The 16,475-nt window shown below is 36.1% G+C and overlaps 1 protein-coding gene across 7 annotated transcripts in view; it reads right to left on the reverse strand.

Annotated features, from left to right (window-relative positions):
* Window positions 1-16,475, reverse strand: part of arhgef10lb (Rho guanine nucleotide exchange factor (GEF) 10-like b) — a 61,707-nt gene that overhangs the window by 43,197 nt on the left and 2,035 nt on the right. For 2 of the 7 annotated variants that reach the window (XM_051095815.1, XM_051095814.1), the window contains exons 3-9: window positions 7,750-8,076; window positions 7,586-7,613; window positions 7,138-7,211; window positions 6,600-6,668; window positions 6,054-6,116; window positions 2,561-2,689; window positions 506-636 (exon numbers count right to left, since the gene is read on the reverse strand). In XM_051095815.1, the coding sequence (XP_050951772.1) occupies window positions 506-636; window positions 2,561-2,689; window positions 6,054-6,116; window positions 6,600-6,668; window positions 7,138-7,211; window positions 7,586-7,613; window positions 7,750-8,076 (821 nt within the window). Of the gene's footprint in view, window positions 1-505; window positions 637-2,560; window positions 2,705-6,053; window positions 6,117-6,599; window positions 6,669-7,137; window positions 7,212-7,585; window positions 7,614-7,749; window positions 8,077-16,475 lie in introns of all 7 variants that reach the window. The other 5 variants (XM_051095813.1, XM_051095817.1, XM_051095816.1 and 2 more) reach the window with 5 other exon arrangements.

A 16,475-nucleotide genomic window follows, 5' to 3' on the forward strand; every position in this document is an offset into this window, starting at 1 on the left:
CGGTACTAAAACAGCTCTATTACACACAATTTTTTTTCTTAAACAAAAGTACCCAAGTTAATACTGCATAAGGCCTGGTTAGTCTAGTTAAGGCTTTCTCTACCTGTTTTCATGCATAACGTGCAACATCTGTGGATTAAGACCTGATCCTCTCGGCATGCATCAACAGACATTAACTAAGAACAGGAACAGGGTAAACGCAGCAAGGAAGGAGAACTGAAAACAAACCGAGTGCCAAAAAAACTTTTTTAAAGCTGAAGTGTGTCATTTCTGCTCTACAAGCATCACTGCATAGAATTATCAACAAAAATAATGATTTCAAACACGCTCTTATCTGTCACTGGTCACGGAAAGGAATAGCCCCACCCCTAAATACACACCATTGGCTGAGCTAATGCTGGACGACTCAAACAAAGCACTGTTTTGATATTGCTTTTGACTCTTGTCTAATTTGTTCATTTTATAACTTGACAGTGTTGATGATAAATGGGCAGTGTATTTGTACCTTATTGCGGGTGGGCTGCTTGGTCTCGCTGTCTGACTGCTCGTCGTAACTTTCAAACTCACTGGAGCCCCAGCCGTCTATCAGTCCAGACTCTCCAGACCTCTGTACCTCCTCATAGATCACATCATCCTCTGAAACATAATCAAGAAAAAAGTATATGAGGTAGGAGGAAGCAGTCAAAGTACATCTAAACCGGAAATGTAGGTGGGTTGGTTGGTACAAGCAAGATACTACAGGGTGAAAATAAACAATGCTTTATGAATGCGCTGACTGTAGAATTATTGCTGAAGGTAAAATTTTATTGTGCTGAATTTGCACTTTATTGGCAGCTGCACTTTTTTGGTTCTGGGTCTCATGGCCTCTTCATGGATGACCCTAGAGGGTTCAAGGACCTTGTTAAATGGCCCAGAATGGAAGATCTGTCACCTTTCTTAAAGAATTCATAGATATTTTTGTGTCAGATATTTCTTCTAAAAGTCCTTAATGCAGATATAACAGGCCAAGAAATGTTTGAAATCTGATTTTTGGTTGTAAACATTGATATCTTGGCAAATTTGTGCACAAATTGTAACATTTTTGAGATCTCTTTTGAAACTCTACATCATCCATCTAATAAAACACTGAAGGCACAATATGTACGTTTTCGCTGCTAGAGGGCGCATATTCAAACAAACAAAGAAACAAAGGCGTAGTTTGATGAAGCCATGATTGAGTGTGGAATCATGGGAGTTGTTGTCTTCATCCCCACAGTCGATGGCCATGGATGAGCTAATGTATTACAGACTTATTACAGTCACTGTAGTATGAAGCGGGATGGGGCTGAAAGTCGTGGATGCAAAACGAGGATGCTGAAGCGATTGCTAATAAAGGATGACCGCAATACATGGATCGAAAGCAGCGGAGCTTTTATTATGCCACAGTCAACTGCTTCTGGTTCTTCCGGTTATGCGTATGTAGAAAAAAGCAGCGCTGTTTTATCATACTAGATACATTTAAGTGTGTTGAACGTTCTGTTAAAACGCTACTCTGTGGGCCCTATTATGCACCCAGCGCAATGCGGTGCCAGGCGTGACGCAAGTGTTTATTGCTAGTTTCACCCTGATGCAGTTATCATTTTCATGACCTGCACCACGTTGTTTAAACAGCAAATATATTTGCACCCTTTTGTGTGCCCATGAACATGCTGGTCTGAAAACGAGGTGTGTTCAGGTGCATTGTTGGCACGTTGCTATTTTCAGGTAACTGAAATGGACTGCGCCATTGACCAACTGAAATCTGGTCTAAAGTCAAGTGCACAATATTTTTTTTGTTATTTAAAGAGCGCGTTAGTAATATGCACCTATAGGCAGGTGCACAATGCACATACACTCTGCTTATTACACACACAGGGACGCGCAGCAGCACACAAACTAAATATTAAAAATGAAAGGACAGCAATGTAAAATATTACTGTGTACATAAATATAAAAATGGCTACATGTCATAATGGATAGTCAATCGTTTTTTTATGCGAGCTGTTTTTTGGTTTCATTTTCCTTTCGAAGGTGGCGCTTTTGTAATGGCAGAAATATAGCGGCTTCCCCAGAAATCGCAGTACACAAAGCAGGGCAGCATCTGTCTTAAAACGTGCAGTCCTCATATTTATTTAATGAAATCATTGTCTTGTTTGTCTGAAGTTTAATCATCACAATTCTTGTCTTTCTGTCCCCAAATTTAAGACCTCTTGAAATCATAATTAAGACTTTCTTGTACCATTTAAGACTCTTTCCACTGTCTGTTTCACAGACAAGGCTTAAGCCTAGTCCCAGACTAAAATGTAAATCTGAGCTGTTTCAACTGAAAGAAATTTGACTGACTGACTGATCTTAAAATATATCAGTGCCTTTGTTTTTCTAAGGCACATTTAAAAATTACTTAAATGTCTTAATTGAACTATGGCCTAATCCTGGCTTAGTCCAAGCCCTGTCTGTGAAACCAGGCCTTTATTTCCTTAACTTTAATACAACTAAATCTAAGAATTTTTAAGGACCCGGTGAAACCCTGTCAGACACTGACCTGCATCTGGTGGCGTGATGTTCTCACAAGGCACATCATCGTAGATGACCTCTGAGCGAGCAGGAGGAGCTGAGGTCTCCTTCAGTTGATCAGGGGGTGAACTTTCATCTGATTCAGGAACGGCTTTCCCTTGAGAAGTAAGACCTAGAGTGTCATTCATATAGTTACAACAAAAACTTCTAAATACACTTCATAAACTCAATTGCATAGGTATTTGAGCATATTCTAAGCATTAATCTAAACAAAAAAAGGATAGGATACTACTTTAAGTGGGCTGGACATTGGGTTTAAGATCTACTTTGAAGCTGCAAACATCATTTGATAATCATTCATCAGAACTTTAGTGAGGTATTAGTCTCATTGCAGTTTGAGAAACTGAGTGCAAATGACATTCAGCACTGATTAGCACAGAAAAGCACATTAACAATCCTTTTAACCTAGTTTTGGGCTTGCATTCTGACAACAGTAAAACAAAATAACAAACATACTCCTACACGAACGGCGGATCGACAATACATACACTCGTCTGTAGTGTGACAGTGCATGCAGATTTGTTGACAACCTCTTTTTACCTAATGAAGTCGCCCGCTGAGTCTCCCCCACGGGAACTCAAAATATCTCAAAGTGAAAGGTTCTTTAAACTGTTTAGGCCTCTGAATATCTGAAGGATATATCGAGACTACTGTCTGGGATGTCAGAGGGACATCATTTAAAATTCTGAGAACACATTAATTAGGAGTAGGAGTACAATATAAATATCTTTCCTGGGAATATTCCAGGGTAAACCCAAGTTAAGCAACCATGGAATGTTGCTGTTCAAAACAGAAAATCATCTCTTATCTCGCAGTTTGTAAAAATGTGTGAGATCTATTTGGAAATAGTCACATTTCTAGCATTGCACTTGCATAAGTGCATTTCTCTCAATATGTGTGGCTAAAAATGATTTTGACATCATGCCACAGATCTTGTTAGTACAGCTTTACTTGTATTGAACCCGGGATGTTTTTATGTGGCTTTGTAGATGACAATAATTGTCAGTGTGATGTTGCACATATGTAAATGTTTATACACTGAGACACAAACATCTAAAAGAGTTTAGAAATGACAGAAGCAGGAAGTGGCTATAGAAGCCAGTTCTCGCTATTTGTCAATCACAGCAACAGCCTGTATTCACAGTATCAATGCAGTGCACTAAAATATGTCTATCTATAGCCTAAAACTTAAGTGCTGTGATGCCAAAATACTCCAACAGTCTGAAACACAGAAGACTTGACAGGGTTCAAAGGGATCCAGACAGATCTAACTATGCTTTACAGAAGGGATAAAAATAGACCACTTATGTGACCCTGGACCACAAAACCAGTCATAAGGGTCAATTTTTCAAAATTGAGATTAATACTTCATTGAAAGCTGAATAAATAAGCTTTCCATTGATGTATGGTTTGTTATGATAGGAAAATATTCGGCCAAGATGCAATTATTTGAATATCTGGAATCTGAGAATGCAAAAAAATAAAAATATTGAAAAATAACCTTTAAAGTTTTCCAAATGAAGTTCTTAGCAATGCATATTACTAATCAAAAATTAAGTTTTGATAGATTTACAGTAGGAAATTTACAAAATATCTTCATGAAACATGATCTTTACTTAATTTCATAAAGATTTTTGGCATAAAATAAAAATTAATAATTTTGACCCATACAATGTATTTTTGGCTATTGCTACAAATATACCCCAGCGACTTAAGACTGGTTTTGTGGTCCAGGGTCACTTATTATTACACGGCTACTGACCAAATATTAATAATTACACTACCATTCAAAAGTTTGAGGTCATTAAGATTTTTTAAAATAAATTAATACTTTTTCATCAAGAATGCATTAAATTGAGCAAAAGTGACCATAAAGACATTTATAATCTTACAAAAATTTATTGAAAAAATCTATTTTAAATCTGTGCTGCTCATTTGAACTTTCTATTCATCAATGAATTCTGAAAAAATAAAAATAAATAAAAACCACGGTTTCCACAAAAGTATTAAGCAGTTGCTTTGCCATCGTAGGAATAAATAAAATTTTACAATATATTAAAATAGAAAACTTTTACTTTAAATTGTAATAATATTTCATAATATTACTGCTTGTACTGTTTTTTTGAGCATAAGAGATTTCAAAACCATTAAAAAAAAAAAAAAAAAAAAAAAAAAAAAATCAACCCCAACCCCAAACTTTTGAATGGTAGTGTTCTTTGACATGAAATTCTTATTTAAGTTATTTTTTTTTATCTTAAAGTTTCTGCTAATAAAAATGGTTCACTTTAACATACAAACTAATCAGCTTTGCAGCAAGAGGAACACTGCATTAAAACATTAAAACATAAATCCTATGAGGTACACTGCCGTTCAAAAGTTTGGGATTGGTAATATATTTCATGTTTTTTTTAAATGTTTTTTTAGACTAATCGAGGCTGCATTTATTGGTCAAAAATGCAGAAACACAGCAATATTGTGAAATAGTATTACAATTTAAATAATGGTTTTCTATTTTAATATACTTTTTTTACTATTATTATTATTATCATTGGTTTGAAACAGTTGTGATGCTTAATATTTTTTTGGAACCTAAGATTCTTTTTTTTTTTTTTCAGGATTCTTTGACAACTGAAAAGTCTTTACTATCACTTTTCATTGATTTAACACAACCTTGCTGAATTAAAGTATTAATTTCTTTAAAAATAAAAAAAGAATAAATATAAATTTACTGACCCTACTTTTTTAACTGTATTTTATATTGTTACAAATTATTTCTATTTTGAATAAATGATGTTCTTTGTAACTTTTAATTCATCAAAGAATCCTGATAAAATGTATCACAGATTCCAAAAAAAATATGAACTATTAACTATTACTATTTCCAACACTGATAATAAGCATATTAGAATGGTGTCTGAAGGATCATGTGACACTGAAGACTGTAATGATGCTGAAAATTCAGCTTTGCATCACAGGAATCAATCACATTAAGAAAATATAGAAAACTGTTATTTTATATTATAATAATATTTTACGATACATATTTTTTTCTGTATTTTTGATCAAATAAATGCAGCTGTGATGAGCATAAGAAACTTATCATTAAAAATGAAAACATTACAAATCTTTTTGATCCCAAACAGTTGAACGGCAGTGTAATTATCAATGCAATTGAGAAAAAGAAGGTGCCAGGTGCATCTTGCAAGAAAGAGCAAGTCTGCCGTAAGAGACATGAAAGTAGCACCAGTTTAAGTTACCAATATGAGCAGACTGATTATACAGTGTTGCCTTGGGCGACACAGATTATTAAGAAATATCAGATGGCTGAAGGTGGGGACTGACCAATCAGAATCAAGTATTTCAGAGAGCCGTGTAATAGAAAAAGGAGATCTATGTATGATTACAGTCAAATACAAAAACGGCAGAGCTATTCCAACTGTCCTGGGGAGTTGGGATTGTACCTTTATGCAGTCGCAGAGTGAGCTCTGAAACCACACTGAACCATTCCCGAGAGTGAACTGGGGCTGCACACACATAGCAGAGACTGTTTAACAGCCAAGGGACACAGCTTTGAAGTCACTTCTACTATGGCCGTTGAATTGTTGACGCTACCAGGGCTTTTAAAAATTATGGCAAGTAACTTTGTTAGTTTACATGAAGTATTTGGAACATGCATGTTTTTTTTTCCCCAATGCAAATTTCACAATTTAGGAAAATGAATTATATTATAAAGGATTTTATATTCATTGTATGATTTTGTTTGCACGATTACTTGTTTGTAGTGTTATTTGATTGGACTGCAAATGAATTTTCAAGAAAAATCACAGAAGAATCTAATTTGTTAGGCTGAAGGACATTTGGCATGGGTGTGTTGTTTTCTTTCCCATGAGATTCCTGTGGGTCTGGATTGGATTAGTCATTGCTATATTTCAAATTTCCATGCTGATTTGTGCCTTAGTGTGGATTTACAAAAAGGCATGGCACAGCCCCTTCTCAGAGCCACCAACCTGTCTGAGCATGATTGTGGGGAGACTGCTGGATAGCTGTATAGAGGCCCTCAGGACCAAAATATGAACCTGGAGATACATTTTCAAACAGATTTGTCAGATTTAAGTACTGAAATGCCTTCCCAGCCAGGATTTGCTCCCAAACGTTGTTTATTCTCAAGTGAATCAATACCATGGATGAAGGTTGGATCACTGCTGAACTTTGTTTCTGTTTTGCAAATCAAACCAGCGTTGATATTGCGACACTGTATCAACATCTTACATTTATAATGTTAAAATTTCATCACTGATTCACAAGTATTCTGTTAGCCTTTTTATAACAACCATTAAAGGTTGTTTCAATTTTTTCCACATTTTCATTATTTTTTCAACATTGAAACAAGAAATTGCATTATTTCAACCACGTTGTCACTAGCCGGCTGGGTGTTTGGACTCTGTGAGCGACACATTTTGGGACGTCCAGCTAGACTGCTTTAAATAGATTCATCTCACAACATTTATAACCACAAACACTAGAGAAATCCTCTAAGTATAATACCTTCATAAATGTTATTTCTTTTCCAAAAGCTTGTTTGTTCTTCGGCTACCACTGCCTCCGTTGAGACGGAACTCCTAAAACAAAACAGAAAGGCAGAAGTATTGAAATACTGTCCGTTCATGTTTATTCTTATCAGTCACTGTGTGCTCATGGTCACGTCACATTACCACTAGATGTCACTAGAGCCAGAGAAAGATGTTTGATATTTGATACAGTAAGAAGGTAGATATTCAACCATAGGACTATACAGCTAAGACACAATGGATAATAGAGCAAAGTCCTTTGGGGCACAAACACCTCAAACAGTAAAAGATTTATAGTTTTTATGAATGACATCCTGTGGGAATAACAAGGATCAAGTTGTTCAAGTGGAAAATGTTTTGGGTTATAGCACATAAAGCATAAATCTGTCATAAAATCAACTGTGTGTTAACACAAACATCCTTACCCGTCAGGAGACTGTCTGGCCACCATCTCTGCAAGGAGAACAGAAAGTATGTCTCATTCTTCAACACACAGATCATTGATTCTTACAAAAATTAGTTGTATCCCATGTTTCAAGAATCAGTGAGGAGATCTAATATACAATATAGATTAAAACTGCATACTAACCCGTATATGTTGTGTGAGGTTGTGTGGGGATATTCTGGTCCTCCAGGCCAGTGGGGGTCCCTCCGTTTACCGCCTGCTGATTCTGGTTTGTGACACGCTTCATAGCTTGACAATAAAGTGCATTTGTGGCAGTGCTACCATTAGTGTTCTCTGAATGTTCAGCTTCCACATGAGGAGTTGCTGACTCTTTATTCTCAACAGAGTTTTCCATTGTATTCTGCTCATCGTCGGTGTCATCAAACTCAAACTTCTCGCCAGTTTCCTCATCTTCATCATCCTCTTCTTCCTCATCCTGGGCCTTCTGAGTCACAGCAGTGACCACAGACTCTGAAATAACAAATAAAGGGTAATTTTAACTAAAAAATAGTTTAAGAATCACATTTTTACATTTTCTGAAAAAATGTGAATAGTGCTAACCCAGGCAAAACCGGATGCCATAGCATTTTTATGCAGTTGCTACCATAGACATGTATAAGTAGATGCCACATTTGACCACTCCAGACACGTCAACAAATACTGTAAGCCATCTTGGAAAAGTCAACGTGTCGTCATTCAAAGTAAAAATCAACACATTTTCCAAGATGCTACAAATTGCACAGCCGGTGCAATACATGCAATACAATAACTATATATAACTATGATTGCAGACACAAAGTCCAAATGAAAGTGTTCATGGAACAGCTTCGACTGGACCAATATGGTGCATGGCTTATTTATAGAGGTCCATAGAAATAGGCGCTAATGAGGCCTCTATATAGGGTATGAAGGGGCAAAAGGCACACTTTAAGAAAAAATGTGCTGTTCACTGCGCATTTATGAAGCAATGGATTTTGTGTGACAATGAATCATACAAGTCGTTTATTTTGTTTAATAATCTTATAAAATGTAGGTGGCAAAGGGGGCCTTTTACCCCACACATGGGGTAAAAGCCTCACCAGCACGGGGCAAAAGGCACACAGTATTGAAATAAATACTTATGCTTTTTTTTAAATAATGTAATTATGTTTTTAATAGTTTTTAATAGTTTTTAATGTAATGATGTTTTTAAACATTTTTTTTAATAATAATGTAAATGTAAGTTAACACTTGTTCAAAACAGTGACTTTAGCAAAGTTTGTACAATTTTCTGCTTATTTTGAAAAAAAAAAAATTCCCAATATATATGGTCAATAAAATTTTAATATAAAAAATATATTTTTAAGCTACAAAAACAAAATCATTTTAAAAAGTAAAGATTCTGAAAGCGTTGAAGGAGATCCCATTATAATTTAATATAGAAGTAACAACAAATTATATTTTATTATATGATATGATTAATATCATGCTTTTAAAAATGATGGTTTCATTCTCAACATGGTGATTATTTCTAAGATAAACACCCAACATAATATATGATATTTACCATCTGAATCTAACCATGCCATGTCAACAAATGGAGAAGTCAGCCATCTATTAATTATTACGAGTTGCTAGCATTGCTAGGTGATTAATAGGGTGTTCTGAATTTTTTTTTTTAATGGTTGCTAGGTAGTTGCTAGGGTGTTCTGGGTGGCTGTTTAAGCTTTACTGTGTTGTTCTAAGTGGTTGTTTGAGCATTACTGTACAGTGGACTTTCTTTATAAGTATTTCACCTTTTTACAACAACCATTAAAAGTGGTTTCAATGTCGTCTGAATATTTTCAACAACTTTTCATCAGCATTTTTCTACATTTTTAACACTGTTTTAACATTTTTCAACAAAAAAATAACGCATGAACTTGCATTATTTCAACCATATTTCAGTCTTGATGGTCAGTCATTCGCCAGCTTGTTATCTGGACCCTGGGAGTGACACATTTTGTGCAGTGTCCTAGTTGACTTAAACGCCTATAAAAAATGAGTCTGCAGGATGATTTCAATATCCGGACATTATCAGAAACAAGAGAAGAGATATTCTGATGATTACTGTGTACAGAATTTTCCACACTCTACAGAACTTTTAATCCAATGTAAGCTGATGTGAGAACAGTGGCTTTTAAACGTGATTGTTTGACCACAGGGAATCAGTGCTCTAAAGTAGTACAACGCTGCAGTGTGTGTGAGACAAGATCAGAATGAACCTTTATTTATCTGTATTTATGTATCTGGGTAGTGTTGTGACGATGTTCCAAGCATACTGTCAACACTGAGATACCAAAATCTGGAAGTGTTGACATGTTACCATAAACATTGCGCTACTCGCTCATATGGTATTAATTTTATTTGTGCAGGTCTTTAAAATGACTGTTAAAAAACATGATTTACGGTTCATATACTGTACAGGTTTTCACAAAAATGGCGCAGCACCTAACTGAGCATTGTTGATATGGTTTCCGAGATATGAAATTAAATTCTTCCATCCAGCTGTTGTTAAATTTACATGTATTTATTTTTACATGTTTGCACCAACTGAGTCTTCTCCTCTTAATAAGTAATGCTTGATTCAACTTCCCATGTCTCCTACCTGCACAGATACCAACAGTGCAACTGGGTTGTAGGTTGCCAGGTTTGAGGTCAAAAATGGGTTGAAATTTGTATGACGTGTTGATTGTGTGAGTTTCATACAAGATCTGGCAACTGGACAACCCTGAAATAATATAATGATGTGATTACTCTTATAACTGTAAGCCATATTCTTATATAAAGGTTTGGGCCATACAAATTAAAGGAATTTCCTGAGAAGCTCCTGAAAATAACAAAATGGGAGCAGGGCGGGAGATTGGTGTGAAATAAGGGAGACTCCTGGGAAAAGGGAGTGTTGACAGGTATGTTTCTAAGTGGTTGTTTTTGTTAAATGTTGTTACGTTGTTTAAGTGGATGTATGAGTGTTGCGATGGCGTTCTGGGTGGTTGTTTTAACAATGCTATATCATTGCTAAGATGTTTTGAGCATTTGAATGCTGCTTTTAGCCTAGTTCAGACTACATAGACTTTAAACATCAGCCGATTGCTGTGCTGTGCTGTGCAGAATACATGACTTGCTGTCTGTCTTGAAGAGGTTGTGGTGTTACACTACGTAAATGATCCACAACAGGAGGTAACACGTTACATGATCCAACAACAACTCTGTCACCCAATGACTCTATACGGTCCCCAAGCCACATTTTGTCACAAAAACACGCGAGAAGTGGAACGGGAATTACATGAAACACCACAGGATGTCGAGTCGGCCAACCGATGCAGATATTTAGCATGCTAGATATTTGTTTGCCGCCGGCAAGGTGTCAGCGAGCCTCTTTGATGCGCTGTTGAGTAGTTCACGCTTATTGATTTTGAAGCTCCCGCTGATTTGCCCCCGATCACAGCCCGACCTGTCGACAAGCTCGTTGACTTGCAAATCAGGCTTAAAATCCTGTTGCGTGAACTTGGCATTAGTGTTCTGTTTGTTGTTTTATGCAGTTGCTACCATAGACATGTATAAGTAGATGCCACATTTGACCACTCCAGACACGTCAACACATGCTGTAAGCCATCTTGGAAAAGTCAACGTGTCGTCACGTTGACTGTTCTAAATGGTTGTTTTAAGATTTGCGATTGTGTTTTGAGTGGTTGTTTGAACACTGCTAATGGGTTCTAAATGTGTCTGGACCAAAAAGCATGGCTTGAACCAAAGTTCCTTTCAAGGAAAGTCTGTTCAATCGGCGACCATATTTGCAACGCTTCGGCAGCTCATACATGACCAAGTCCTAACTAAATGAATAGGGGAATCCTGAAATCTCAAAAACTGCTCACCCGCAATTATATTCTTCGCTTGAATGCATCGCGCTGACTACGGCCGACTCCAAACTAGCATGTGCGCTCTGCACCTGCATGTATGGAATTAACTGTCTATATCAGTGGTTTTCAAACCGGTCCTGGAAGCACCCCTGCCCTGCACATTTTGTATGTCTCCCTTATCAGACACATTCAATTCATGTTGTGCAGTTTTTACTAACGAGCTGATGAGTTGAATCAGGTGTGTTAGATGAGGGAGACATACAAAATGTGCAGGGCAGGGGTGCTCGCAGGACCGGTCTGAAAACCACTGGTCTATATCAACAGCTATCAATAGTCTATATTCGTCATTCAAAAGGAAAAGCCAAAAATGAAGTATATATGAGATATATGCAGATATACAAAACATAAACAAATCAGGACTTGCTTACCATTTTGAATTTTAGTTATATTGATAACTTTCTTCATTTTAAGCAGCTCATGTTATGTGATGGGGCGCTTAGGTAAGACGATACAACATTAGACCAGCCTTGTCTTTGCCGTCTTGACTTATAGGAGTCGTCGGATGCCCATTTTCCACAAGCTGATATGATTCTTTAGGGTCTTAATGAAAAGTCTAAAACATACTTTGGTTACAATTTCTCAACAGTAGTGTAAAACAACACCCTTTTTACCTTGTCAAAAACAGCTCTGTTCACAGCGACCCGTTTCGGTGCATGTCCCTTTAAATGCTAATGAGCTCTGCTCATCCCGCCCCTCTCTTCCATTGGGTGATGAGCGGTTCTCTCTGAGACTGTAAACTTAAGCCGCATTTAGCTGCGAAACTTGCTAACTAGCACATTATTAGGAAAGGCAATCTGTAAAGATTTATAAAAAACCTTTCTTCTGTAGGTGAAGCTGGATCACGAATGATTTGTGCGAACATAAACGCATTTAGGCAGATCGTGGGATGCAATCCCTTCAAAAACAAAAGTAATCCTATGCGTTTTCAGTGGCTCAGATGTCAGGGTAAATGACGATTGCTATGTTCATTATTACATCCAACAACAGAACACCTCAATCGCTTAGGAGACATTCTTGTCTACTCCTGCTCCTGTGTTGAAACAATGGCGGACAGTTTACAACTCACTCAGGGCGGGTCTAAGATAAGACGGCCGCGTCAATCAACAATCGTGGGAGCGGCCTTGGTCTGTGTGACATCTCACAGCTAAGAATCTGAGAAAGGGGTTATTATTTATAGGGATTTTAAAAAAAAACACTGGTTGGATCATCATTATAGGGTGGTTGAGTACACACACTGCCAACACACATTTATTTTCAAACATGTAAAAGTGAATTTGGGATCCGATGACAATTTAATTACTAGTTTTGATTTCCAGAGTTCTCACTTTCACTGATGCTGATTCACCCTACTGATTTGGGCAAACTGCTGTCGACGTTTGAGCATTGCTATGTGGTTGCCAGGTTGTTCTGGGTGTTTTTCAAAAAAGCCAAACCCTAAGCTTCATTGTACATTACACATGTGGATTTGGAAATATTAAAATTGCTTTTAAGAATACAGAATAACTCTGTATATCAATTTTACTTTATAAGAATTGTGTTTATCAGTGTAACCACTAAGCCACAGTGTAAGCCCTAGGACCTGCCTGCTATGGACTGATTACAGTAAAACATTCTGAATTAGTATGCATAATGCAATTTCACATTAAAGCATAAACACAACATACAAAACATTAGCTCTTCATGATTCGGTGCACATTCTGTATCTAAGCAGCTACATTTGTATTCCATTATTAAGCCAGACTGAGTCAAAGAAGAGGATCAAAAATATGTTTTGACCAAAACACTGGAGTCAAAACCCTTGTGAGTCATCAGATTTGTATGGAAAAACACCCAAAACTCACAAGCTAAAAGCCAAAACTCTCTCCCTCTGATAACACATACCACAAACACTGAACAGATGGACAAAATAATACAGATGAAAACAATCTGTTACATGCACCAAAAGTGTAAGTGAGTTGTGAGCTGAATCCAGAAGTAATAGAATAATGACAGCATATAACTTTTGTTGCAAGTCAAGTTAAGCAACAAAACATGACATCACTTTTTGGCAATTATTGCCGGTTGTTGGAGCATTACGTTTAGCAAAGAAGCCAAAGAACAGGAATAGAGATTACTCTTTTGCACTGCATGGAGAAAAACAGATCATGTGACGAGCAGGATTACACATGTGACCATATGGTCTCTACAGCGAATACTCAACAGAAAGTACTTCATACTAGTAAATGTTTTCACTTGCTACAAGAAAGTGAACGGTGCAAATCAACAATATAGCAGCCAATTAAAACAGAGGAGAAATTTCTATGCTCACATTTCTCAGTTTGAAATTTCTAAGTTCCCTCCAATTTTTCCAAAGCGCACCTTATCTTATAAAACAACACAAATGAGTTACTCAAGTCAATATAAGCTCACATGACTTGAAAATGACTCTAAAGGTCAGTAATCATGCAGTGCTCAGGTGCTCTATTCTCTTCAACTATTACTCTAACCAACAAAACAGTCATTTACCGTGCTTCTTGTCCTTTTCCCCCTCCCTCCAGCAAAAGTATGAGAACCTCTTAGCCCCAGCCAGGTGGATTTTGGGTGAAACTAGAAATTTAAGCGACTGTGTCATGCACGCAGTCTCCATGGCTGCAGGATAGTTGTGTGTCAAGAGCAGGTGGCATATGGTGGAGGAATTGCTTTGCAGAGCATATGGTCAGTTACCTTGAGCACTGCCGAGCCCTCAAGCAGTTTCACAAGCTCTCTGGAGATTAAGAGGGTAATGCCGTATTCCCTCAACTGGGTAACTCTTTCAAAGTTTTACACACTGTACTGTTTTGTAATATACCAGTACAGGTTACGCGCACGGGTCATTAACAGCTCTTACGCTGTCATTATGGTTTCTCTTTGTTTGAAAAGTGCGCACCCTAATGTGTAATGCACAGATACCCTTTGTTTGGGCCTTGTTTATAGCAAAGAGTGCAGTGAACAGTGTGATGTCACATGACGTGCCTCCTCAAACATCTTGGCAGGACTAGCAAATCATGACTAAGCACCACTGGGCTCGGAAGAATTGAATTTGAATCATAGTGTGTGGTTTAATGACTTATAAGTGTGTCAACAATGAAGAAAATCTGCTCAAATTTAGTTTAAAACACATGTGTCAAGTTTCTGCCTTAATGTATACACTCTTAACTCTGCTGGGTTAAATATGGACAAACCCAGCGACTAGGGTTGCTTTGACCCAGTGGTTGGGTTAACCCTTTAACTGTCTCCGTCCGCTCTATGTTGACTGCACGCCTAAGTTTACTGCACTATATTACAAATAAATTATAATCTAATCATGACAAACTATATATCGATACGAAAGTCTAAGACTCCTAAATAGATATTTTACCATTCTTTTCCGTTACAAATTATGTAGTAAAAGTAATGGATTAGTTTATGACAAGAGTTCACCTTTAAAATCTACATCATAACAGGAGTTCTGACCTTTGCCACAAAAAGACTTTCTTCGTTGCCTTTTTCCCTATTGCACAATAGAAATCTTAAGAGATTATATATCATCTGAAAATTTAAAACCTCAAAATTCATCCTTTGAAAATTAAAATCAGACATTGAATTACCATGGAAACTGTACATCAAAATCAATTACAAAATGTTTTCATTCATGAATTATAAAAAATTAACTTTGGATAGTACATTTTCATATCTATGTTCAAGATAGGGAGTGACAGTTAAAGGGTTAAATGTTTAACCCAGCCTTTTAGGTAGTTTCATTTAACTATTGTTTAAAACTTAATATATGGCTGTCTTAAAATGAACCCAAAGTAGGGTTTAAATTAAAAATCTGAAACATAATTACTAGAGGAATCAGCAAAAATCAAAAGGTGAGCATTTATTAATAAGCAATTTAAAAAATGTGTATTATTTATTTATTATTTATTCAACCCATTAATTAATGTTCCTTTATTTAACATATTAATAAATGATAATTTCCAACCTATTTTGGGTTCATTTTAAGCAAGAAATATAGTCATTTTGAAGCTATATAATTGCTGAGTTTGTCCATATTTCACCTAATGACTTGTTTTTAACTCGGCGTATTCATGTTGACTTCTTATGGATTTGAAAAATTTGTATACCATTTTTAAGAAAGGTTTTATAAAAATGTAATGTGGTGTAATCATTAATAAAGTCTTTTACCTGTTTAAAGTGTTTAAATTTAAGCGTAATTAGGTAATGTGCCTTGAATAAATGTGACTGTACACAATCATCAATCATTATTTTCAAAAGAAAAATGGAAACATTGGCATTAAAAAGTATATAAATTATATTATTTTTATTAAAATAACCGATCGTTACGCTAGATAAGACCCTTCTTTCTCGGCTGGGATCCACATTTGGGATTGGTTGAAGCCGCATTTAAACTGCATTTTGGAAGTTCAAAATCTGAGCACTATATCAGTCAACTACATGAGGAAAAATGCTGAAATGTTTTCCTCAAAAAACATAATTTCTTTACAACTGAAGAAAGAAAGACATGAACGATGTGGATGACAAGGGGGTGAGTAAATTATTTGTAAATTGTTGTTCTGGAAGTGGACTTCTCCTTTAACAGTAAAAAAAAATCGAAATCCTACAGCTGAGTTTTTACTGTTACCTAAAACGTGTGTTTTGGTTTTATAAAATAAAATAAATTAAAAATAAAATAAAATAAAATAAAGCACTAAAATGACTAAATACTAAGCATTTAAAATTCCTAAAATAAAAATGATATGTTACTAAAACAAACAAAAATGAAAATGAAACCAAAAATATTTAGATATTCAAATACTTGCATCTCAGCCAAATATTGTCCTATGCATCAATGGAAAGCATATTTATTCAGCTTTCAAATGATATATAAATCTCAGTGTCAAATATGTGACCCTTATGACTGGTTTTGTGGTC

Source organism: Labeo rohita, chromosome 23 (assembly GCF_022985175.1).
Source record: "Labeo rohita strain BAU-BD-2019 chromosome 23, IGBB_LRoh.1.0, whole genome shotgun sequence".
NCBI classification, from domain to species: domain Eukaryota; kingdom Metazoa; phylum Chordata; class Actinopteri; order Cypriniformes; family Cyprinidae; genus Labeo; species Labeo rohita.